The sequence below is a fragment of the Rhizophagus irregularis genome, chromosome 1, assembly GCF_026210795.1.
Source record: "Rhizophagus irregularis chromosome 1, complete sequence".
Taxonomy (NCBI): domain Eukaryota; kingdom Fungi; phylum Glomeromycota; class Glomeromycetes; order Glomerales; family Glomeraceae; genus Rhizophagus; species Rhizophagus irregularis.
In genome coordinates this window covers 7189287-7214137 of record NC_089429.1, presented here as the reverse complement: position 1 = coordinate 7214137, position 24851 = coordinate 7189287, and the positions used below count along the sequence as shown (strand labels likewise).

Sequence of the window (24851 nt, the reverse complement as noted above, 5' to 3'; positions counted from 1 at the left end):
AACCTACCAGAATCTAAAATACTTTTAGGTTTTTTGCCTAAAGTTCAAGATTTAGGCATTAAAACTACTGAAGTCTTTTGAAGTTTGCAGCGTGAAATATTTCACAAATGCTTTAATATCATGCTTTGATCTTTACTGGAGAAATCTGATACGTTATGTTTTGGGATTAATGGACAAGCGAAAACATTTGCTGCACGAATTTCTTTTTTTTTGCGGATATGCTTGAAGCAGATAATGTGACCACTACATATAAAGGAGCGTGATGTAAAATACCATGCCATACTTGTATGGTTCTGCAAAATAACTTAAACAATATAAAACTTACACAAGAAGATATACTTTCCAGAACTCATGAAAATATAAAGGAAATGGTTAGCACTGGACAGGAAAGGAGTATTATATACATTACGTCAAAAATGCCTTCTGGGAATTTCTGTAAATATTACTAAATTTTATAAGTAATGATGACATTGTAAAAATTTTTTTACATATATAAAATTTTTTACAGAAATCTGAATATTTACGAAGCATGCGTTCCCAACCGTATGCATCATATCAACCTTGGACTTTTTAAATATCAACTGGAGTTTACGCAAGAAATCTTAAAAAAGGTCAAAGGGTTGGAATTACAGAAGATTTTCGATGAACATCTTTGATAAATTCTACATTTTTCAGACCTTAAATTGTTAAGTAAAGTAGGTCAACTAAAAGTAATGACAGCATCAGACTATTGTCATATTATGAAGATAGCGATTTTTGCTTTAGATGAAATTTTCAGCGAAGAAAATGAAATAACTTGTAAAGAACTTTGTGAACTTTACACAAAGTTTAATAAAATGTATACTATGAGCAGACAAGAATCATATACCGAAAATGAACTGAATATCTTTGAAGTAAAAAGAAAAAATTAAAAAAATTAACTTTCTTTAAAAGTTAATAGATGATCTAATTACTAATTAAAATAAGAAGCAATTATTGATTGGTGCATCGAGTTTAAAACTGAAGGATATTCTCTCCATTATTTACTACAGTAGATTGCAAGTTTGCCTAAAAATTTCATAGTTGGCGTTATCGTGCAGGTAATATAATTTGAAGATGGCTATTAATTTATACAAATTTTAATTTAATTTAATTATTTCAGTACCTGCCATTGTCAAATATGGTGTACTGAATGGCCTATCAACAGAAATTTATGAAACGCTCCATAAATTATATATTAAAATTCCATATTGAGCAACAAATAGAAAACACATGATACAACAACTGGTGAACGCTATTAGTAAAAGTTTTATAAGATTTTTTTAACTTTTCTCCAATCATAAATACTAAACTATTAATATTTTTGCAAGTAAAGCGTAAAGAATTAACTCCAACTACTAGCAGCATGAAATTCATTCGTCGTAAAACTGAAGGGTTTGGAAAAATTCTTTGGGAATTAAATCTAGACTCCATTAATGAAAAAATAAAATCTTTAAAAAAATCTGAAAATCTGCCACATCCAAATTATATTGAAGGATTGGCACAAATAATTACAGCGTTAGATACTTTTTTAGACACATCCTCGCAAGATTCAGAAAATGATTTTTTTATCAAAATTTATGATTCAGTTCATCTAGAAAGTGAAGAAATTCTAAAATCAACGGGTGAATTCTAAGGAAAAGAATGGTTTAGCAATGACACAGTAACTCATGCAGAGGATCAAGAACAAGACGAAGGTGCTTAGTACAGAAAAGTAAGTGAACTTTAAAAATTTGTAAATACGATTTTACTTCGTAGTTCTTTACAAATTATTTCTTTTCAAGATATTGCTATTTTTAAAATTCTTTTGAGGATCATATAAAGAGCCATATGAACTTGCTCTTGTTCGTTAGTTTGACATTCATCCAATAGAGCCTATAGTCTATGGTTACTCCCAATTATTCTATACTGAAGAATATAACATTATTCCAGTTGAATCTATCAATCAGGAGGTTCATATAATTCTGAGGTTTAACAAAGAAAATTGCTTTCTATTAAATAAATATACAGTGGACATCAAAAAAAATGCACCAAACTTTTTTAAAATTATTAATTGTTCTTATTAAATCAATTTAAATTCAATTAAAATAAAATTTAAAACTTAAATAATATATGGTTTGGCCTACTAAAAAACATAAAATTTAATATTAATTTACTAATTAGTTTTTTAATTACATAACATTAAATCAAAACAACTTGGTGCATTCTTTTTGCCACTTTTTAAAATTTTTAAAAAAATCAAAATTTTCACAAAATTATATTATGCTTTTATAATAAAAAAATGTAAAATTAATTATTAAATAGCTTAAATTATTAATTAAAATTAAAAAAAGTCAATACTTTTTAGTAATAAATTGATTAATTTATTTAATGAATATAATTAAAAATTACTATAAAACATATAGATTTTACAGTTTTTATTATAACAGTTTTTCTTAAACTACATTAAATCAAAAAATTTTATAGTAAAATAATACCCAAAATTAAATTCTCCTAATTAAGGGGAATTTGCAAAAAAAAAAATGGAGTGCAACGGACCTTTAGATAGTGAGATATTACTTGTTAAAGTATGGCAATGATCTTCATTTTACATATAGTGTAAATCTTATTACTTATTAATATATATTATTAATTTTAAAAAATTGAAAGTCAGAAAAATTTATAGTGTAAATGGCGGTTTAAAATATTTTATTAAATTAATAGTATTTAAAAAATTAAAAATATTTCACAATTTATTTACTAGATTTTTTATAAATCACAAGATTTTTTTCTTTGCTTTAATTTTAAAGTCTTAATAATATTGGTATTTTTATTAAATTAATAGTATTTAAAAGTTAAAATATTTTACAATCTATTTACTATATATTTTTTTTATTTAATTAAATTTTTTATAAATCAAAATTTTCAGCAAGATCTTTTTTCTTTGCTTTAATTCTTAATATATATTTAATTTTATGGATTTTAATTTTATCTACTACTTTTTTAAAAATCTTAATATTAGTATTTTATTAAATTAATAGTATTTAAAAATTACTATATATTTTTTTCATCTAATTAGATTGTTTATAAATTAAAATTTTTGGCAAGATCTTTTTTCTCTGCTTTAATTCTCAATATTTAACTTTATAAATTTTAATTTATTATATTCTCTAATTTTATTGTGTCAATGATTCCATCTTAATAATAACGTATGATATGATCTTAAAATTAATATTTACTATAATTAATCAAGTGTAAGAGATGAAATAAGATCATATGTTATAACACTATTGTAATATAACTTGTAATATAATTCTTGGATAATGATTTGAGATATATCTTCAATAAAAATGTTTATGATATTACTCAAAGCATTATTTTTTTTGATCTTTAAGTCAAAAGAGCTAAACATATTTTAAGGCCAAATAAATCTAATAATAAAGTATTTAATACTTGTATATTAATGGCTAAAAGTAATATGCATATCAGAAATCCATTTAAAGAATGATGGATTCATTGCCATTTCAAATACAAAAATATTTATGGCTAATAAAATATTGATTACAATAGGTAAAACAAAGAATATCATACTAAATAATAATAAATAAGAAAATTAGTAATCAATTAAATAAAATAATATTAAATGAAATTTCTTACAATTATCAAATGTGATGTATTTTTAACTTTTAATAATATGAATGCTAGATTCACAGCAAAATCTTGTAAGATTTCAAATATTGCAAAGTTTTATTTTCAAGATTTTTTAAATATGCCAAAATATACTATAATATTATCAATACTACTAAAGCTACTATAAGTATTATAATCAATAGATAAAATTCTTTAATCTCCTGTAAAGTAATAGAAGTAAAATTTAATCATTTACAAAAAAAAAAGTTAAAAATATTTAATGAATACACTTACGGATTATTGTAAAAAGGTGCACTTTCATCAATTAAAGACGTATATTCATTGAATGAAAGTGCAGTAAACCCTTTTTTTGATTAAAGTATTTAGATTATTATTAAATATTATTTGGAAATTTGATTTGATTGTATAATCTTTAGCTTCAATCATGTTAAATGATAATAATACTTTTTTCAGAGAAGTAGGTCATATTGCCATTTACCATTTGTTGATAACCTCTATTCAGTTACTGGAATTATTTTAGAAAATTCTTGAATCATATTTTTGAAAATACTGAATGATTCATTTGAAGAAATTTCAAACTTCCTTCTTCATTTAATCGAAGTAATCCTGTAACTAAATTGAAATGTTGTCAAAAATTGGAATATGTACTGTGTAGTTATCACTTCCAATAGTACATAGTTTAGAATCTTGCTAATAATATTATAATTTATAGAAATCATTGGAAAAATTCCAAATGATCTTGGTGCAAATGGACCCCAATTCAATTGACTTAACTTTTCATAAAAATTACTATAACAATTTTGGGCAAATCAGTTAATGCTATCTGATAATGGTTTAAGAGCCAGAATTAATTTGTTAACACATTCTCCTGAAAATGTTTGTCGTAATAAATTTGGTTTATATTTATCATCATTTAGTTGAAATATTGAAACATTCACAGTAGATAACTTTACTGGAATGGTTAATTTGGTCATAATATCTTTGATTGAAGGATCAGCTGGCTTTGCTGACTCAATTACAAGACAATTAAATTCAGCATCTACAGATAAAAAAAAATTATTATATATCTATATGTGTATATCTATATGTGTATTAAAAGAAAGAAAAGAAATTAAAAGCTTACTCTGATCATTTAATCTTAGTAAAGGTTTGAATAAAAATTCTATTTTATTTTTGGTCTGTTCCTTTACTCCGAAAATAGAATTATTCATCTGAAACATATTATAATGAAAGAACTCTGACCCGAAAGATCCTAGATGGAGGTTTTGGTTTTCTGTATATTTTAAAATATGACGAAACAAAAGGATCTTCAGTAATTAAAGATCCAAATCTTCAATACTAGAGAATTTACGTGTCATTTCTAAAAGAGAAACAGGTTTATTAACACCTACTAAGGTATACGAAATTCACCACTACTACGTTCCACCACTTCTCCTTTTGCAATATTTCGATTGCCGGCGCAGTGATCATCGATCATCCCAATATTTGAAATTTTATCCACATGGGGAAACGCGTTAATTTTTTTATTTTTAAAAAGAAAAAAGCTAAAATGTTTTTTCATGTTGATTGGAATGGAAGAAATATAAAACCAATATTTAAAAAACTCCTTAACCGACCTTTCTAAAAGTATGCATTTTGTACTGAATTAGAATTTCTATTAAGTATTTATCATATTAACTTGTTGGTTTTTTTTTGAATTTCAACATACGTTATCACGAATCCAATTGTAAAGCCTACTATTTATTTAACGAGGTGTGTTGAAAAAAATAATGGAGGTAGCTCCATAGTGTTAATGCTAGCCAAAATGACTTAGCGTTTTGAATCGCCTGTAAAGCAACATGATATTGTTATCAGTGGTACATCACAATCAAGCTAGTGGAAAGTATATTGACTAGTGAGTTGATTTATTCCCTGGGTATAAGAAGTAAGAGCGGCATCTATTTTTACCTAAAGTTAAATTTAATTAATTTGCGTACTATTTAAGACCAAAGTATTCCAATACAGGTCTGGTGATAACCGATGAATGACTGATGTTAGAGGACATCTCACTATTGTATGTATCGGATAAGCTAATTGAATTTCAAACTGAATGCGAAATTATATTTAATATGATTTATTTATTTTATTTCATTTTCTTGATCAGCACCTTTATTTACTCATGGTTCTACGTGTTCATTCACCTAATTTGAGTTCCATTTCCTTCATAGACCGTATTTTTCATACGTTTCTGTCTAACAGGATGACCATCCACCATATCATGAATCTCTCATAATCGTAGAACGATATATAGCAATAGTGTTGAAAATTTTTCTCTATATGAGCTTATTCACAGATCACGATTAAATAACAAATAGTAAATTGATTTCCATCAAACTATACCAATCATAACATATTCTGGGAAATAATATCCTGACACACAATCTGATCCCGTAAGTAATTCGGTAGATATTTTCGAAAAGGAAAGCGAAAAGACTTTAGTTGAGTTGCAGAAAGGATGTACTGAAAAGACATCCCTGCGTTGAGAATCTCCTTATACTGAACTAGAATCGAGATCCATTAGGAAGCTATGGATCTAGTATTTCTTGTCGAGGATCATTATTTGCCAGGACATGTGAATTAAGACCCATGGGGCATTCCCAGAAATTCATTTGGATCATGCTTGTAGAAAAAGTATTGGTCATTTCTAAAAACGGATCTGATTTCCATGGTTTGCAGAAGTAATGCCTCGCTATCTTGATTCTGTTGATAAACTTCAAATCCTCTTAAGTATTTGAATATATTTTATTCGCGTGAAAGATTAAGAACTCAAATGCTAGGATCTTTTAATTTATCTGAAAGATTGGCACCAGATCCAAAGGGAGAGGAGAGTTCTCAGATTCGCAGGATTCTTCACTCCCGCCACAAAAAAATATATATTGATAAAAGCGGATCTATAGATCTTTCACGAATTTCAAGCAGCATAAGTTTTTAGGATTCAAAGACGATATCCTATTGTCTTAAAAATATTGTTAAGCACGGTCAAGAGTGCATTCAATAGAAATTGAATTGAAAAGTAATTAACGCGTACCATTAAAAGATCCAATAATATTTCTCGGTGGAGATCAAGCGTAAAATTGGGAATCAAAGAAACATTATTGTTGTGTTAATTCACTAAATATTCAGGTGAATAATCTTTGCCAATTTTACCCCAAGACGAGGCAAACGCATTCGCTCAATGTCGTCTTCATACAAGCTCAAAAGATTGGTTGGCGATCGAAAATTAGAGGCAAGTGGTATGAATGTTTAATAAATTAAGACATTGTTATTAACAAATTAATACGACAAAGTTCGAAATAAAAGAACTGTACGCGATTCCATGGTGTGACAATTATTGTGATCAAACAAAATTTCTAAGCCTCCGATCACTAGATTTTTAGATCTTTATTTGAACTATGAGCTAAAGTTGAATTTCTGAATTTAAATTTAAATCCTTTCATTTCTTCTTACAGCAAAATAGCAAACACCACTTACTGAAATGGATAAAAATTTTACTTAGTAATTAACTGTTAGCTGAGCGCTTAAGGCAATGAATATTTTCAGTATTTATTGATGATGATGATGTTTTGCTATACCTTGGATTGACACAACTGCAGAAAATAACTGATAAGATAATTCATTATATTTATTAAATACGATTCTTAGATAATAGAAAATAACATCTTAGGCGGCTTTGTCAATTTCCCTAGCGGTCAAAGCCACAACGGATGATGGCCCTTTCCACTTCATATTGATGTTCGAAAATACGGAATTTTTTCAGAGAATGTTCATAGTATTATTCATAAGACTGATCGCATATTCTCTCAATTTTATCATATTAATTTTTGATCGATGGCGATAACACTTTTATATAATATTGGATTTACTAAAAATTTGACTTTATTAATTTATTATTTCTCTTCAAAGTTTGAAGATTTCTTTTTTTTTAAAAAGGTAGACTTATATACAAAAATAGATTAGCTTCCTAAGTTGGTACCATTATAATTTATATGAATAACAATATACTGTATATAAATTTTTTATATGATCATGCATATGCTTAGGTTGCGAACTTTATTAAATGGGATAACAATTACTAATGAAAGAGAAGTAATAATGTACTGTTGTTTCCGTTAGTACGCATGTTAAGTTCCCAAATAGTCAGGATGAATAATTATAGCTAATTCTAATAATTCTAATTTAATCCCAACCCAAATCCTAGTCCCAATCCTAATCCTTTTAATGACCCAATTCTTTCCTATGACTTTGGGATAAATTAATCGAGTTAGGCGATTTATTGTAATTAAAAATATATCCTTTGTTAATGAAAATTATCCTGGATATCTGCCAATGAATTATTGATAATGTAGCTCATAGGAGATCGTGAAAGCGTGTTCCTTACATCTCTTATATGCCTTTTGATGGACAATTTGCCACCACACTCGGCATATCAAACTTCCAATAAATAGGTCTGAAAATAACGATCCAATGCTGAAAAATTAGCATAAAACAAAAAAAAAAAAAATAGCAAAAATCAATTCCTACCAATGGTTCGGCCATTGCCCAAATCATTGAGTACTTTACGGGTCTTGTTAATTAATTCTTCAAATTTTAATTGGATTCTTAAATTGTCTTTCTCCTAAATCGGACGTTTGCTTTCAAGTTGATCAAGTATATGCGCTGTCCTTACAATATCTCGCCAAGTTTCTATAATAATTAAGACTTGAGGTTACAAAGAATTTCGATATCTATATAATCAAGAAAGAATATGTTAACATTAACTTAAATAAAGTTATTATTAAAATAATCCACAAACAGAGTTACATCCACTACGATCGGTAACTTACCCTTTATCCTATCTATATTAAAAAAAGATTGCGTTTTTTTGGTTTTTGTGTAATCTCGCCTATTTATATGTGTCGTAACTAATGATACGTTGTTCAAAGAGTACGAATATAGCTTTCATAATCTTCGCTTCTACCAGCGGAAATTTTAGTTATATGTGACTTTGAATTTCTCTCAGTTGACAGGGAATCTTTAGTTTTAGGGTTTGTTATAGCCAGCTTGGAAATTATATTAGTCAAATTAATTCCTTTACTATACACAAATAGCTAAGAGTTTGTAAGTTCTTGGTCGGCTCTGTTAAGTTCTTCTAATTATTGTTGGTTCAGGATTGGTAAAAGACCGAGCAAATTAGATATTAATAATATTTGGTGATTCATCAATTCTATTCTCATCTACACTAATAATATTTTAGTGGCTCATCCACAATCATACTAACTATCGGTGGTTGGCATGTGAACAAATAGTTTGGGAATATGTTTCTCTATTGATATAGAACTATCATCTTTACTTAAATTAGGTTTAGTTGTATTAAAGCGATCGCGTTATTTCCTGGTTGTTAGGTTTGTCTTCAACTTTGGTGTTTTATTTTCGATTAAACCGTGTTGATTGATTGGTGTAGTAGTGGATTTTGAAGCAGAGGCTTTAGCTTCGGAGGCTTGGGTTTGTTTATAACTTACATCATTTTCTTAAAACTTCAGATTTTAAAGATTAAGTTGCTTTCTTGGCGTTATTGAACAACTTTTTATAAATGAGAGGGTGATACAGTAAGTAATGCAGCCGCTAAACAACCAATTTAGATTGAACAATGCAAAATTATGCACTAAATTTATGTATTAAAAAAAGCAAATGCGGTTTAAATCCTTTTTTTATTTATTAGACTTTATATTTATAATTTTAAAAATATACATACCCTCATTTAAAGGAGATTTACGGAAAACAAGTGTGAAAGGAAATTCAAATAATAAATATTATTCACCACTTTTATTTATTGTTAAAAAAAGTAAAAAATTTGAAAGTATAAACAACAGGCTAACTCAACTTTTATCGAAGTTCAGTTACAAAATCATGTATGTAGATAGATCTTTTCCACGTGAAAGTGAATTTCACGTGATCACTCATTTTATTCATCACAAAGGCATCACCCGGATAATTATAATAGAGGTCACATCCGCAGTACTAATTAAAAATTTAATGAAATATACATAAATTTTGCCATTTTGATATACATTTTTATCATATGACCTTATTTTATACTATAAATATCCTTTTTTATCATATGACATCGATATAATTATTTTACTAAAAAAGTCAATTTTTATTTTACGTTAAAATTATACAGCATTATCATCAATTGACTTTGTAGAAATAATCAACTGTAATTTATCTATAACCGAATTAAAAAAATTATAGATTGTCATTTCTTTTTTTCCTACGATTAAAAATCCCATATTTTCAGTAAAATTTTCGCAATTTCCTAAATAATATATGATCAAATGACTAGGAATATGCGAAAACAAAACATATTTTGGTTCATCTGCTGGAAAACATCCAAAAATATTTGGAATCTGTTCTGTATAAACACATACTGAAATATAAGAAAGTGAATCAATACAGATAGTACTATTAATATATGAATGATAATTTGATAATTTTTGATACATAGCCAAAAACTGAACAAGATAAATTTTTGATCCCAAAAGTGCAAATGCATAACCACCATATTTTGCAGGATTTTCTAAAGTAACAATTGCAACGCTAATATTTGGCAGAACTAAATAAATTATAAAAGAAATTAATTATTGTTCAAATTTTACAAATTTGCAAACAATAATAATAATTTACCTGGAGCATTTTGATATCTTTCCAACATTTCTAATCGTTTTCTATTCTGCCATCTTTTCACTCTTAAAGTTCCAGAGTTTGCACCATCATTTTGAACTAAAGCAACTACGTTATTAATCTTATTAATATTTAAAGTTGAATCACGCATCAAGTAAATTCGTTCCATTCTTTGACTAGAATAAGCTTCATGTTTACAACGTTATGATATTAAATATGAAATATCCAATTCTCCTGATAATAAAACACCCGTTTGGAATATTTCATCATTCTCTTGAATAATTCGTTTGTCTGATTGATTATATATAAAATTAATTTCTATTTGACTCTTCTGTTCTAGATCATTTATTTTTTCCAAGTTGAAATTATTACATATGTTAACTAATTCTGCAGCTTTACTAATTTCACTTGACTCACAATCGGCTTTGTTAATTTCATCAATCTCATTTAATTTATCATTATTTTGATTTAAATTAATGTCTAATAAATCACTCTCACAAGCTGATATATGCATAATAAAAGTTTCACTGCAAAAAAGGTTTTTATACCCAACAAATTCAAGAACTTTGGCAAATGCAATTGCTTGTTCATGAGCTTCATGAATAATTAAATGTATTTCGTCATCTGTAGGATATGTTGTTAAATTATGAATATTATCGGCAATAGTATCTTCATAATAATTCATTATATAACCTAATATAAACATATAAATTAATAATAAAGCATAATTAAATATAAAAAAAACTGATTTATTTTACCTTCAGCTGAAGTTTTTTCAGCATTCATCTTTGCTAATGATGCATTAGTATAAGTTCGAAACATATGCATAATTTTTGGAATATTTTGTACCAAATCTCCAAAAGTGAAATCATTACGCAATTGCCGGCTTAACCCAAAAAAATGTTCACATGGCTCAGTTCCGTAAATCCATATACATAATGGAATCGATGGATAATAATTTCGATATGCCAATATTAGTAAAATCTAGTAAGACAAATAATTTATATTAGTATATTGAATATTTAAATAACAAATATGATCAATAAATGCTTACTAATGATTTAGCCAAATTGATAAATATTTTAAAAGTTTGAGGTGCAAGAAAATTTTTTTTTATGTCTATAATATTTGGATGACATTTTTGAATATATTCAATATGATTTTTTCACATATAAAGAAAAAAATATGCTAACATAACCATTCGCAATCTTTCTTTATGTGAAATTGTATAACTTTGATATGCATCAATTAATTCACCTAAAAAAGTAAACTTTGATTAAAATTATAGACAATAATAATTAAATAAATAATAAATATTTACCAATTATAAAAAGATAAACAAACAAACTATCTTTACTATGATTTTGGGACTTATCTTGATTATATGCTTATTCCAAGAATGCAGAACAAAAAATCTGGTATGCAGCACTGTCATCTTGACGATCTGCATTTTCTACATCACGCTTATATAGCACACTATCAGACATTTTACTAAGCTTTAATATTTGTTCGTATCTTGCTGTTCCAGTTCCTAATGTAAGTAATCAAGCACCAGAAAATAATGCATTTCTACCACTTTTTTTTCTGTGTTTTGAATCTTGTATGCGAATTATTGGGCCAATATTAGGAAAAACTGGACATGTAAACTTGATATTATATAGCTTATCTTCAAAAATAATTTTTTCTGTAGTTGGTATATTAATTAACATTGATTGCGAATTAAATTCATTTGCTACTCCATTCAATCCGATCCAAAAAAGACAATATTAATTTTTAATTGTGCTGCATAATCTAGAACTTTTTGATGATATATAAGAATATCAGCAGCTTTTTCTTTGCCAATATTTGGAATTAAACCAATAACTATTGGTGGAATTTTGGGTAACGGAATCTAAATAAAAAAATAAAAAATAGAAATTAATAAGTTTTAATTACAATTAATTAAATATTAATCATTAAAATAGATACTTGAAGTAAATAAACTCGAACTTATTTTGCTATTGCCTTTTCACTTTTTATCTTATCAATAATTGCAATAACTTCCTCATAATTCGATATTTTTGTTTCTGAATTTGATAAAGTCGATCCAATCACACAGCCTAACGTTGCTGAATAACTAAGATGTTCTTTTAGCTTAGTATTATCTATCATGGTAGCAACTGGAGTACTGGACCATTGTAATTTAATGAATCAGCAAATCTTTTAAATCGCACCATGTTTTTATAACAAAGTTCTGTGTTAACGATTATTTCATCTGATTGTGCATGGTGTAATCTTATAATAAAATAAAATTAGACAATAATTTAAATTAATTTATATTATACTTGTAAAAATAAACATTACCTAATATTATGAAGTGTACGTCCAGCTAAATTTTGTTTAAATACTTCATATCCTCTTGTTCTCAATGATGCCAAAATTGTTGTAAAATTTACAAAATTTTCTGTATATCGCAAATTTTGGTTTCCCTTTTTTTTTGTTCACGATCAGCTATTTCTAGCATAACTTTACAAAGTCCTTCAAAAACTTTTTTATTTTTGAATACCCCTTGACGTCCTTTTTCTGCTAATATTGGCCAAAATGAATCCTGCTTTGAATCTACCGAGTAATAAAGTTCATTAAGATTAGAATCATTTAAATATTTGAAGATCGGATTTTTTTTGATTATATATTTTGATGTAAATTTCTGATTTTCTAATTTTGGGATTGGCCGTTCAACTGCATTCTAATAATTTATATGTGATTAGTAAACGTTAAATTTAATAATTTATTATTTATAATTGCAATAATTACCCTTAAAATTTTGCTACTATTTAACTTCATACATTTTCTGCAAATTTTTTCTCTATTTGTCGCTGTAATTTTACATTTTACACTTCGAATACAATTTGAATTAAAATCATTACGCCATTTTGCCGTTGCAACTAATTCATTTTCCAACTTAATTTTTTCATCATTTGTCAATCTTTTCCAACTAAAACTTTTATTGAACTTTTTTGGAAATAATTCTTTTGCCAGTACCTCAATACGTGGTGTTCCTCCATAATGAATAATTTTACCAATTCTTTGTAAATATTTTAAATGCTCCTCGTCTCTTAATCCAATACATGAAATTTGTTTTAATTTTGTAGAATTTGTAAAATAATTTGTAAGTGGATGTATCCTTTTTGTTAGTAAACAGCCGCTAGTCTTATTGTGTTTTTCTAAATTTTTTAGGTTGTAAGCTCGATGCAATCTGATTGTCTTTTCACATTTACACAGAACTTCATTGCGAACAATAATTTTGCTAACTTTTGGATGATTTCATAATCTTTTTTCCTAGTTAATAAAAAAAATTATAAGTAATAATCAATTTATTACAAAAAAAATAATGTTCTGAATTTCAAATACCTTAATATGATCAAGTTTCATTATTTGTTTTTGACTATTTTGTTTTTGATTCTTTTTAGTATTCTTTTCGTTGTCAGTATTATATGATGATGATGATAAGTTGCTATCGTTATCATCAACATTTGAGTTAAATTCTTCCATATCAGAATTATCGCTCAAATGTTTTTCTGATTCAAGAATATTTATGTTTTTATTATTTTCATCAGATTGCGTATCATTCTGCATTTCAATATCAATATTCAGATTAAATGGAAGTGGTGAATCTCTCTTGAAAACTGGAACAAAATGATCTGTTTGTGGTAAAAAGTCATTAACATTCCACTTTCCACTTGATGCCGTCCACATTATCATAATAGGTTCATCATAAGTTTTAATTCGTGGTTCAATTAATTTACTATATAAAGAACTAATTAGTTGCGAAGTAGTTGGAGGATATATTGACATTATCAGTCTCTGAATTACTGATGCTAAGCCATATAATCCAACAATTGAGCAAAATCGATATGGTTTAGACATATAAGCAATTTCTCCAATATATTCTCTTTCTTTATTATATGTAGTTGGCATATCTGAATTTTTAGCTGAATCCAAAGCCGCATTGGAAAAATAATAATCTTCTTCAAAAATTTTTTGACCAAGATAAAAATCTGAAAATTTCATTAATTCTACAATCATAGCTAGTCTAAATTGTAACGCTAAAGTTTGGTTTGCATTAAAGATTAAAGATATCGAATTTAATAAGCAATTCCCATTAGAAAAGACAGCTGCAGAAGTTAAGTGGGAATATTGCAAATGAAGAATCTTTTCAGCAGTATTATCAATTCTGGTTAACGGAGGAAGAGTCTCATAAGGAGTATCAAAAGTAATAGAAAAGATATCAGATATATTAATATTTGAAACGTAAGCTTGAACAGAATGAATATTAGGAGGTGGAATTGTAGAAAGAAATCTATTAATGTTTAAAAGTTTCTCGAGATATTTCATTTTGTATTGATATATAACAATGTCAAAGACAAAAATTAAAACACGAAAACGCATGTCTTAACATTTTAAAAGTAATTAACGGTAAATCATGTTAAATTTCTGGTAAATTTATCTGACATGAAAAGCAAAAAAATTTAATAAATTTAAATACGATAATTATGTTACATTGTGGTAAAAAAATGAATTTTTTGAATTACGTTATAGTAAAATTATCTCAAGCAAAATGTGCTATTTATATTAAATTTGATATAACACTGCATGTTTTATTCCCCAAAATATACACTTTTATTAGAAAAATTACATGTGACCTTAAAATTTTACATAAAATTGTATACTTTTTTTACTGTGACCTAATTCAGGGGTACTCTATTTTTGCATATAACTTTTACTTAAAATACCCGCTTTTGCATATAACCTTTTCATTAAAAATACAAAAAAATATACTTTTTATGTATATGACCTTTATTATAATTATCCGGAGTCCTAAGTGTATCATTCTCTTTTCTGAATTTCTCATTTATTTTTATAGCATTTCATTTAGTTCTTTCGACTCTTCAAGTTCTTTATTAAGTTTGTTTATCTTACATTGCAATTCCATATTATCAGCTCTTAATTTCCCATTTTCTACCTTCAGATCTAAAAATTGAAGGTTTTCAAATATATATCTATATATCGTAAAAATATTCATCAATAAATAATTAAGAATCGATAATCAAAATTTACCAAAATTACTCAAATTTTTTTTGATGATTGCAAAGTTTCAGTTGCTTCAACTTAACTTTCGTCTAGAATCATTGATTTCAGTAATTAGATTTTTGGAATTTTTACTTGTAAGCCTGCAAGCTTTGATTTAATAATATTTAATGATGATTTCGTGTTGGAGGAGGTTTGTAAAGCACTCAGTAATGAAGATAATTTCATATTGAAAAGAGAGGTTTGTGAAGCACTCGGTGATGAAGATGATTTTGTATTGGAGAGAGAAATTCGGGAAGTACTTGGTGATGAAGATGATTTCGTGTTGAAGGGAATCTTAAAGTACCCGATGATGAAAAAGATGATTTCGTGTTGAAAGGTAATCGTAAAGTTTCTGATGACGTGTTGGAGGTTCATAAAGCAGTTTTTTTTCTCATCAAAATTAGGAAGGACGAGATAAAAAACATCTCTTTTGTTTCTTTTAGTTCCTTCTTTCTCTCCCTTTTTTATTAATATATATTCTTTGATGTGTTCTTTGACATATTTGAAAAAAATAGAACTTTTATTAATTGTTAAAATAGCCAAAATTTATTTACTCTTATTAAATTTATTAAATTTGTAAAAATATATAATAAAATTTTACACGAAAGTATTTTGAAATTTTAAGAAAAAAAAAGGTAAGTTCTAGGGCGAAACTTTGAAGAATCGAGTTTTTTTATAGTTTATTTATAGTTAAAAATTTGATCAAAAGCTTAATTTATACTATTAAATTCTTAAATTTGATAAGTAATTTATCAAATTTTTTATTAATAATTCAATAAGTTACTTTACGTTAAGTTGATGGAAATTTGATAAATCAATTTTAATTGATGTAAAATTCGCTAAATCACTTAAATTTGATGAGAATTCAATATATCACTTAAAGTTGATAGAAAATTCGTAAAGTTTGATGAGAATTCAATACATCATTTAAAGTTGATGAAAAATTCGTAAAGTTTAATAAGAATTCGATAAATCACTTTTAAGTTGATCACTTAAGTTGAAAATTCATTAGTCGAAACTTTACTAGCAACAATTATATGATAACTATCGAATTGAAACAAATTTTGATACAATTCCATAATTATCAAAATTATCTGAAATTTTTGACAAAATGGAACGAAAAAGAACGATATCTAGTGTACTTGATAAAAATCTTATTACTACCAGATTCCCTTGAGTTACTACTCAATCAATCGTTCAGCCAAGAATTCGTAAAGTACCCTGTTTCTGTAATGATTGCGAAGGAATGTTAGTTGCTCCTCGCACAAAGAATCGACATGAATTATCAAGCCAATTTTTGTTAGATGTTTCAGAAGTAATTATCGAAAATACTGAAATTCAGGATAACGAACTATCTGAAGTTTTGAAAAATATTGAAAATATTAATGATAAATCATCTCAATTGACTATTTTAAATGAGCAAAGAGTTGACCGATTGCCTCGAAGACGTAGATTAAGGTATATTTTGACTAAAGTTTCCATTGGTAACATTGGCAACATCAAACAAGATTTATCACTGAGAGAAAATACAGCTGAAGATTAAAGCGAAAACACTAATGAAGATAACAAATTGAATGGAGATGATGAATTGAAAAATAACAATTCTGAAACTTTTAAAGATTATTCATGCCCTTCTTTCGAACCATATCAAGACCCAGATATCACTCCAACTCCAACTAACGATAATAATAAGTTTTTATGGATTTTAATATAGATTATAAAATTTCGAATGAGATTTAACATTTCAGAAATAGCAACTGAATCACTAATAAAATTCATAAAGCTGTTATTGAAGGAAATTGGCGATATCGCATTTGAAAATTTTCCCATTACTTTATACAAAGCGAGAAATATTCTCAACATAGAAGATCGATTTCATAGCTTTGCAGCATGCATGAAGTATTAAATTATACAACAAACAAGAAGTAGAGGAACTTCGTCAAGATGAAATGCTTGCCATTATAAAATGTCAGCATATCGAATTTCCAAATTTATCGAGACGCCAGAAGTGCTAAACTCCTTTATCTCATCAAATAAGATTATTAAATAAAGTGTCAAATCGAATTGAGATGATTTATCCATTTTTTACAATTCGTCAACAATTAGCAACCCTATATCTTTGATCAGGATTTGAAAGGTCACTTAGACATTGATTCGATTGATCACATTCTGAAAATATATTGACTGACATTCACGATGGTCAAGTGTGGAAACATTTAAGGATACTTCTTATCATGATTTGCCTAATTTTTTCCAGCCTGAAGTTGCAGATCATACCTTGGTTTAATGCTGAATGTGGATTGGTTCTAACCCTATGAAGGGACAATTCACAGCACCGGTGTGATATATATCGCTATTTGCAACTTGCCTTGGGACATTTGATTTAAAAAAGAAAATTTATTAATTCTCAGAATATTACCAGATCCTAATGAAGTGAGCTTACGCAGGACCCCAGATAATTATAGTTGAGGTCACAACCGACTATGTTTTAAACTTTATACATTATTTATCTTATAATTTTATTAAGTTAATATTATAAGATAATATAGAAAAAAATGGTTCTTTTAAAGAAAAGAATCTTTTGATATCAAAATTATGCAAATTTACTGATTAAAATTAGAGATAAAGTTGTGTAACAAAGCAAAATTTGGCAAAAAAATATACACTTTTTCACAATCGGTATATATAGAAATATTCAAAAAAATAAAAAACTACATTATTAAATATTACTTTTAAAATTACAAAGTTATAAATAGTAGGAAGGCAACTATTTTATTAAAATTTTACATTTATATCTTTTAAAATAAATTCAAAATGGCAATAATAAATTTTTAAAAATTCTTAACATAGGGGATATGACCTTAATTATAATTGTCTGGGGTCCTGCTTACGCTAAATCAATTATTACTTAGTACCAATTGTCAATGATTTAGAATTACTATGAAGTGGAATAACTCTAAATCGAACATTTGAGTGCCAAAACGAAAATATTTATGCGGCTTTAGTACTAGTTTTGTGCAATGTTCCTGTGGCAAGGAAGATATGCAGGCATATTTCAGCGCTTGCATCATATCACCAGTGCAAAAAATGAGCAAATTATGAGAATTGACAAAATAATTTCGCCAGGATGGATAATATAGACGAATGGTTTATTACTTGAGATTTGGCCGAGTTTTGTGAAAATGCACATGAATGGCAACGTTGTAGCTCAAATGCTTCACGAAAATGTTTTACGAAGGATAGATACTGGAGTTAGATGGTCAGAATTATTGCAGTTGGCATACTTTAACCCTGTAAGGTTCATTGTTATTGATCCAATACACTGCTTATTTCTAAGCATCGCGAGATGGATAGTGAAAAGAATTTGGGTTGATAAAGGAATTTTGAACCAATAATCATTTATAAAAATTCAAAAAAAAATGGATGAGTTTTAGATTCCATCCGATTTGAGACAAATCCCTGGTAAAATCTATTGCAGAGAAGAATTTTCAAATTTTACAGCAGATTAATGGTGAATCTTTTTCACAATTTACATTATGGTATCGCTATAGAGTCACCTTTCGGTACATGATCAGAAAATTCTCCATCATTTTGTGAGAATTTGTACAGTTTTCATAAGTCAAATTTTAGAATTTGATGCTGTGAGAGAATCGTATGAGAGATTGATTAAAATTGTGAAGTTGATTGAAGAACATTATGGACGAGATAAAATTACTCCTAATCTTCATCTTTCACTTTATTTGAGTGAATGTATGTATGATTTTAGACCTTTATACACATTCTGGTATTTCTCCTTCAAACGCATGAACAGTATATTAGGTAAACTATAACTATTTATTTAGGTTTAATATTCTTATTCTTAATTTATGCATAATCGTAATTTTAAATTTTAGGCGCCTTACCGAACAGTCAAAGGAAAATAGAACCAGAAATTATGCGATAAATAATGGCTGATATCCACATTAATAGTATTATAAATTCTGGAGAAAATGTAAAGGGATTAGAACTTTTTTACAACCGAGTGTTTGTTGAGTCCTTAGCAGAGGCTGATGAGTTTTCAGCCGACGAAATGGAATGATTTTGGTTGAATTTGCGGAATATTCAACAATCAATAGTCACTGGAAGTGAGTCGTTTCCAGGTGAAATGTTGTGTCCTGCCTCTGAAAATGTAGTGATGTCAAATTTAATACCTGATTTACTGGTTGAATACTATTTGGCGACTTATAAAACACTTGAGTTTCAAAAGCCATTCGGAGAAGGTCACAAGAATTCAAGGATCATTTCTGTCAAAATGAAACAGTTCGGTAGATGCAGAATCAGTTCAGAGACATTTGGGTCAAATATGTCAGCTCGTTATATAAAAAACTCGTATGTTTTAGCCAAATTTATAACACAAGACGGTAGCATTGATTGTTATCCCAGACAAGTTCAATTCTTTTTTTCCCATAAGGTTGACTTACCAGATGGAGAATTGGAACATAATTTGGCATTCATTCGATGGTATTAACCAGCGAATTCTCGTTATTATTTTAGTATTGAAGACGATGAAATTTGCAATGTCAAACTTTAGGGTACTAAATTTTATCCTGAAAGTCGAAATTGTATAATTTCAGTGCATAATATTCTCAGTAGATTTGTGCCAATAAAATATAAAATTTCGGATAAGAAAAATGCGAGAGAATATTTGGCCGTAAATTTTGTTAATAGAAAATTTAACATTCGTTAAAAATAATAATAATAAATTTTCATTTTTATTAATCGAAATTTGATGAGTTGTTGCTTTTTATTGGATTTTACATAAATTCTTTTTTTGAGTTATACATAAGTGCCATTTGTTCATAATAAATTTTGAAAACTGAGTTTTATATAATGATCGAAACTTCGGAAAATCAGAATTTCAAAAGAACTTCAGAAGAACTTCAGAAAAGAACTTCAGAAATCATGTGAGTCGAAATTAAGCCAAAATTGAATTCAGACGAATTTTGGCTGAAATTTATTCTGAAACCTAGCCAAAAATCACATGTCCAAAATTTCTTATTTTGACTAGTGAAAAATAATTAAAGCTAACATCTTTAATTGTTTATACTAAAAAATGTTGTAGAAATGAAGCTTTAGGTACTTTGAACTTGATGTTAGTATGGTTAAAAGATAGATCAAAGCAAGTTTAAACTGGAAAGATAAAATAAAAGCAACAAATATAAGTGTAAATTCTGGCTGAGAAGCATTTTATCTTGAAGTAAAAGTAGAGTTATACAAATGGATTATCAGTTATAGAATAAATAAAAGGAAAAAAGCTCAATACATTTATATTAGGCAGAATCAGTTAAATAATAAAAAGCTTTAGCAAATCGATTAGTAGAAACTAACAATCAAGTTATTTGTAGGCTAAATAAAGTACTAATAATTGAATCTAATCAAGTTTTAAATCTATTAAATATTAACTAATAGAAAAACTACCTGAAGAATATTTTAAATTATCCACTGAATCAAAAAGTAAAAGTAAAAGTGAAGCAACTAATGGGAGCTGCAAGTGTAATTTTAAACTTAAATACATTGTTTTGATGTCATTTTTATTATCATTTTGATATCATTTCAATATTAATTTAATATCAATATGTTATTGTATATGTTCTATGTAAGCACTGGACATTTTTCACGTATGTTATTGATCACTTTATAATAGTGATACACAAATTTTGGTCACTTTATAATTAGTAATATACAAAATTTTGATCACATTATTATAAAATAATAAATAAGATACGCGAAAAAGGTCTCAGTTGCTTTACGTCATACATATCCAATAACTTTATTATCAGTTATCATCTACAACATGACCGATAACAATTACATATTGAAATAATAATATTTTATTTTGATATTGCATCGATATTAAATTGATATTGAATCAATATCAAAATAATATCAAAATAATATCGCTTGAAAACTAAGGTTATATAAAAGTTTCATAAAAGTTATAAGGTCACACAAAAGTTATAAAATCACAAATGTGAAATAATACCTTTAATTCACATAGTGAAATTCCCAAATCAGTAAAAAAAATTTCTGAAGTGATAAAACCCCTTGATTAATAGATAATCATATTTTTAAAAAAAGTCTTGAAAATAAACACCCCTTCCCAAACTTCTCATCCAAAATTCTTGCAAGAATAGGGTACTTCTTTTCAATAAAATATGGTATTCTCAAATTTTACATACTGTTTTATAATCATTTAAAATGATTGTATTTTAAATTTTGTTAAAATTAAATAATTATTGAAATACTTTTACTATTAACAATTTTTTAAAATTAGTCAAATTATAAAATTTGATAAATATTGTAAATATTTAAAATATTATTTTATTTTAACATGTAATTTGCAATTAAAATTGTATTTATGCAAAAAAATTAGAAATTATTTATATAAATTTTGTTTTTGCCAAAATTTTATCATAAAATTTATTAAGAAACTTGCTTTTTATTCATTAAGTAAACTGATTCCTCATAAAAATTACATATATTTGTATATTTAAAAGTAATACTTACCTTTTACCAATAAGTTGCATCTGGAGGTTGAACTATAAAAGTTAGCTCAACATAAATTTTTTATATAAGTATTGTATTGAAAAAAATGGTATTTAAATAAGTAAAATATGTTCTAAAGAACAAAAATATATAAAGTTTTTATATTATACTGTATAACTTAAGAAAATTTATGTTAATATAGATATAAAAAATCAAAAAAAATCATTATTTATTAGTAATATTAAGACACCCCATCGATTGAATTACTCCTGATTTATCATAAAATTCTATTGGTTTAAATTTTCTTTGTATTTACGAGGGTTTTCGTATTTTCGTATAAGTTAAATCCTGATGAGATGACAAATTTTATTGATATTTGTAACACTAATTTTATGACGCTTTTTAGTTTCATTGATTAAAAAAGTTTGAAATTTTTAAACCGAAACAATAAAAGACTCATACCAATGAAAGTTGCACTTGAAAGAAATACCTTGTTTAATAAAGTTTAAACTTTGTGATAGTACAAATACAATATGATCTTCCATTCAAATGGATTGATGATTGGACAATATTGATGGCATTCGGTTAATTTAATTTCTCCTTTTTGTTCACAAAATTTATTTTTATGGGTTGTATTTTAAAATTGAATCTAGTTTTTAACGAAATAAAGAAAGTATTTTCGTCTAAAATTTTATTCTAGATAATCTATCTCGTATATCGGATCAGTCCCGAAAAATTCCTGATTGTAATTTTGTATGAATAATAAAAGATTATGCATATCCATACTGTACTGTAGGAAATACGACTGGTCCAGAAATTTGAAATTCTTCTTGTTTAATAAATTCCCGATCCTGTAACCTATTTTTGGGATTATCGGAATTGTCAGAAATAATAGACTTTCCGATTTTTGTGAGATAAACATATGATATAAGCTTACAACTTACTTATTTACCTATTGATTTATCTATATTTGAATGACTTATATTATTTTGTTTAGTTAATGATGATATTTTTGGCCTAGAAATATGAATCTTGAATGCTTATTCATACTATTCATATTATAACTGGTCCATTTCGTTATTGAATATAATAAATGTTTCACCATATGAATTTCAAAGTACACGAATCCATTGAATGCTTATTCATACTATTCATACTATAACTGGTCCATTTCGTTATTGAATATAATAAATGTTTCACCATATAAATTTCGAAGTACACGAATCCATTTAGATGAATTGCTGCTGAATTCGGTTAATTAATATATACTTCATTCTTCTTGTGATCTATATTTGGAATAATTTTTTAAAATAACGCGGTAATTCCGATTGTGATGAACTAAAGGAATTCTTTATTTTATTAGCGATTATCAGTTATAATAATTTTATATTGAAATATGTAACTTAAATGATTAAATTTATTACGTTACTATTTTGATTGATAATTTCCTTTATAGTCCCTGTAATGAAAGATAATCTTTAAATTCGAAACCTAAATGACCCCTCGCTGGTTTATTTAAAGGGGTAATGTAATTATATTAATTAATTAAATTGGTAACAACATGAAATTATAAGTAAATTTAGATATATAAACCATGAAAAAATTTCTTTATGGATTTCTATAAAATTGACAAAAATAAATATTAAAAATATTAAAAATCATCAAATTATTAAATCACTAAAACCAATGATTAACAAAATCATTAAAATCATTACATTTTATAAACCTCCTTCTTTAATCACTGACAAAAAACGTCCTCAAGAAGGCAACATGAAACGACATCCACTAAATTCGTGGATAATTAGGGCACGGCACGCGACATATAGCGTGCCGTGTCATATTTAAAATATTATCCCCAAGAAAAAGCGGTGGGGAGAAGACGCGGGGAGACGCGCGTTATAAGTAAAGTCACGGGCCGTTCAATATGCGCGTTATAAGTAAACGGCCCGTGACTTGATTATGGAGAAATACACGGGGGTGAATTTAAGATTGGGGGATAATCTTAAATTTTTTTGGTCCATCACTTCAATTTAAATATTTGTATCTAATCATGTAAATTTAAATATTTGTCTTAAAATAAATCTAGAATTCTTTAAAAATAGTGTTATTATTGATTACTGTTTCTAAAATTCTTTAAAAATTATCAATAAAGTTTGATTCAGTATTAATAATGATTGGTTTTTTAATTGAAAACACGTATTTACAATTTAATAAGTTTTGTAAATATTTTAAATTTTTTTCCAATATTTTACAGTATTATATACATTAATCGTAATATAATCTGTTTTAATGAAAATATCATTTCAAGTAACATGAAACTTATAAATTTAATCTAATTATTAGGATTATTCCTAGTTCGGTCACAATAAATTGACTAATTTAGAATATGACACGTTACTATCGTTACATTGACATTTGTACGAAATAAATTATTTATTCCACGAATCTTTCACAAGTAAATAAGTCAGATGGGATGATACCACTGATCAACATTTTCGCAAAAAACGATTTGTCAGTAATTTCAATAATTATTATCCTTATTTAAATTTCATTACGGAATTTCTTAGGAAAAAATTTGATTTCCGATACTCCGATAAAAACTTTGATTAATGAAAGAGTTTAACTTAAATTAATCAATATAACCAGTTTTCGCGTTGAAAATTAGTAAATTTTTAGTATATAGTTTGAAATTAATATTGTTCATAATATGCAGTGTTACTCATTAATCATTATCGTTCAAATTTGGACTTCGTTGCTTCTCGGCCATTAACATTCATATCCCCATCCTATTCTGAAAAATAAAGTTTTCTTATCTGATAAAATCTCTTAAAGTGTATTTTCATAGTATCCCAATTTTATTTGTAAAATAT

The 24851-nt window shown here is 26.7% G+C and overlaps 6 protein-coding genes across 6 annotated transcripts; 2 read left to right on the top strand and 4 right to left on the bottom strand.

Annotated features, from left to right (window-relative positions):
* Window positions 1-1384: 1384 nt before the first annotated feature.
* Window positions 1385-1654, top strand: OCT59_001447 (uncharacterized protein; the record flags this gene model as incomplete). The annotated part of the gene is made up of 1 exon (XM_066139575.1): window positions 1385-1654. The coding sequence occupies one exon, from the start codon at window positions 1385-1387 to the stop codon at window positions 1652-1654; it is 270 nt and encodes an 89-aa protein (XP_065988969.1).
* Window positions 1655-4457: 2803 nt separating this feature from the next.
* Window positions 4458-4868, bottom strand: OCT59_001446 (uncharacterized protein; the record flags this gene model as incomplete). The annotated part of the gene is made up of 2 exons (XM_025325241.1): window positions 4458-4687; window positions 4772-4868. The coding sequence occupies 2 exons, from the start codon at window positions 4866-4868 to the stop codon at window positions 4458-4460; spliced, it is 327 nt and encodes a 108-aa protein (XP_025182075.1).
* Window positions 4869-9839: 4971 nt separating this feature from the next.
* Window positions 9840-10516, bottom strand: OCT59_001445 (uncharacterized protein; the record flags this gene model as incomplete). The annotated part of the gene is made up of 2 exons (XM_025325242.2): window positions 9840-10279; window positions 10351-10516. The coding sequence occupies 2 exons, from the start codon at window positions 10514-10516 to the stop codon at window positions 9840-9842; spliced, it is 606 nt and encodes a 201-aa protein (XP_025182076.2).
* A 33-nt stretch (window positions 10517-10549) lies between these two features.
* Window positions 10550-11175, bottom strand: OCT59_001444 (uncharacterized protein; the record flags this gene model as incomplete). Its single annotated transcript, XM_066139574.1, has 2 exons — window positions 10550-11040; window positions 11106-11175. The coding sequence occupies 2 exons, from the start codon at window positions 11173-11175 to the stop codon at window positions 10550-10552; spliced, it is 561 nt and encodes a 186-aa protein (XP_065988968.1).
* Window positions 11176-13080: 1905 nt separating this feature from the next.
* OCT59_001443 (uncharacterized protein) lies at window positions 13081-14721 on the bottom strand (the record flags this gene model as incomplete). Its single annotated transcript, XM_066139573.1, has 2 exons — window positions 13081-13536; window positions 13738-14721. 2 exons carry the CDS (start codon window positions 14719-14721, stop codon window positions 13081-13083), a joined length of 1440 nt encoding a protein of 479 aa, XP_065988967.1.
* Window positions 14722-16702: 1981 nt separating this feature from the next.
* Window positions 16703-16999, top strand: OCT59_001442 (uncharacterized protein; the record flags this gene model as incomplete). The annotated part of the gene is made up of 1 exon (XM_066139571.1): window positions 16703-16999. One exon carries the CDS (start codon window positions 16703-16705, stop codon window positions 16997-16999), a length of 297 nt encoding a protein of 98 aa, XP_065988966.1.
* Between the last annotated feature and the right edge of the window lie 7852 nt (window positions 17000-24851).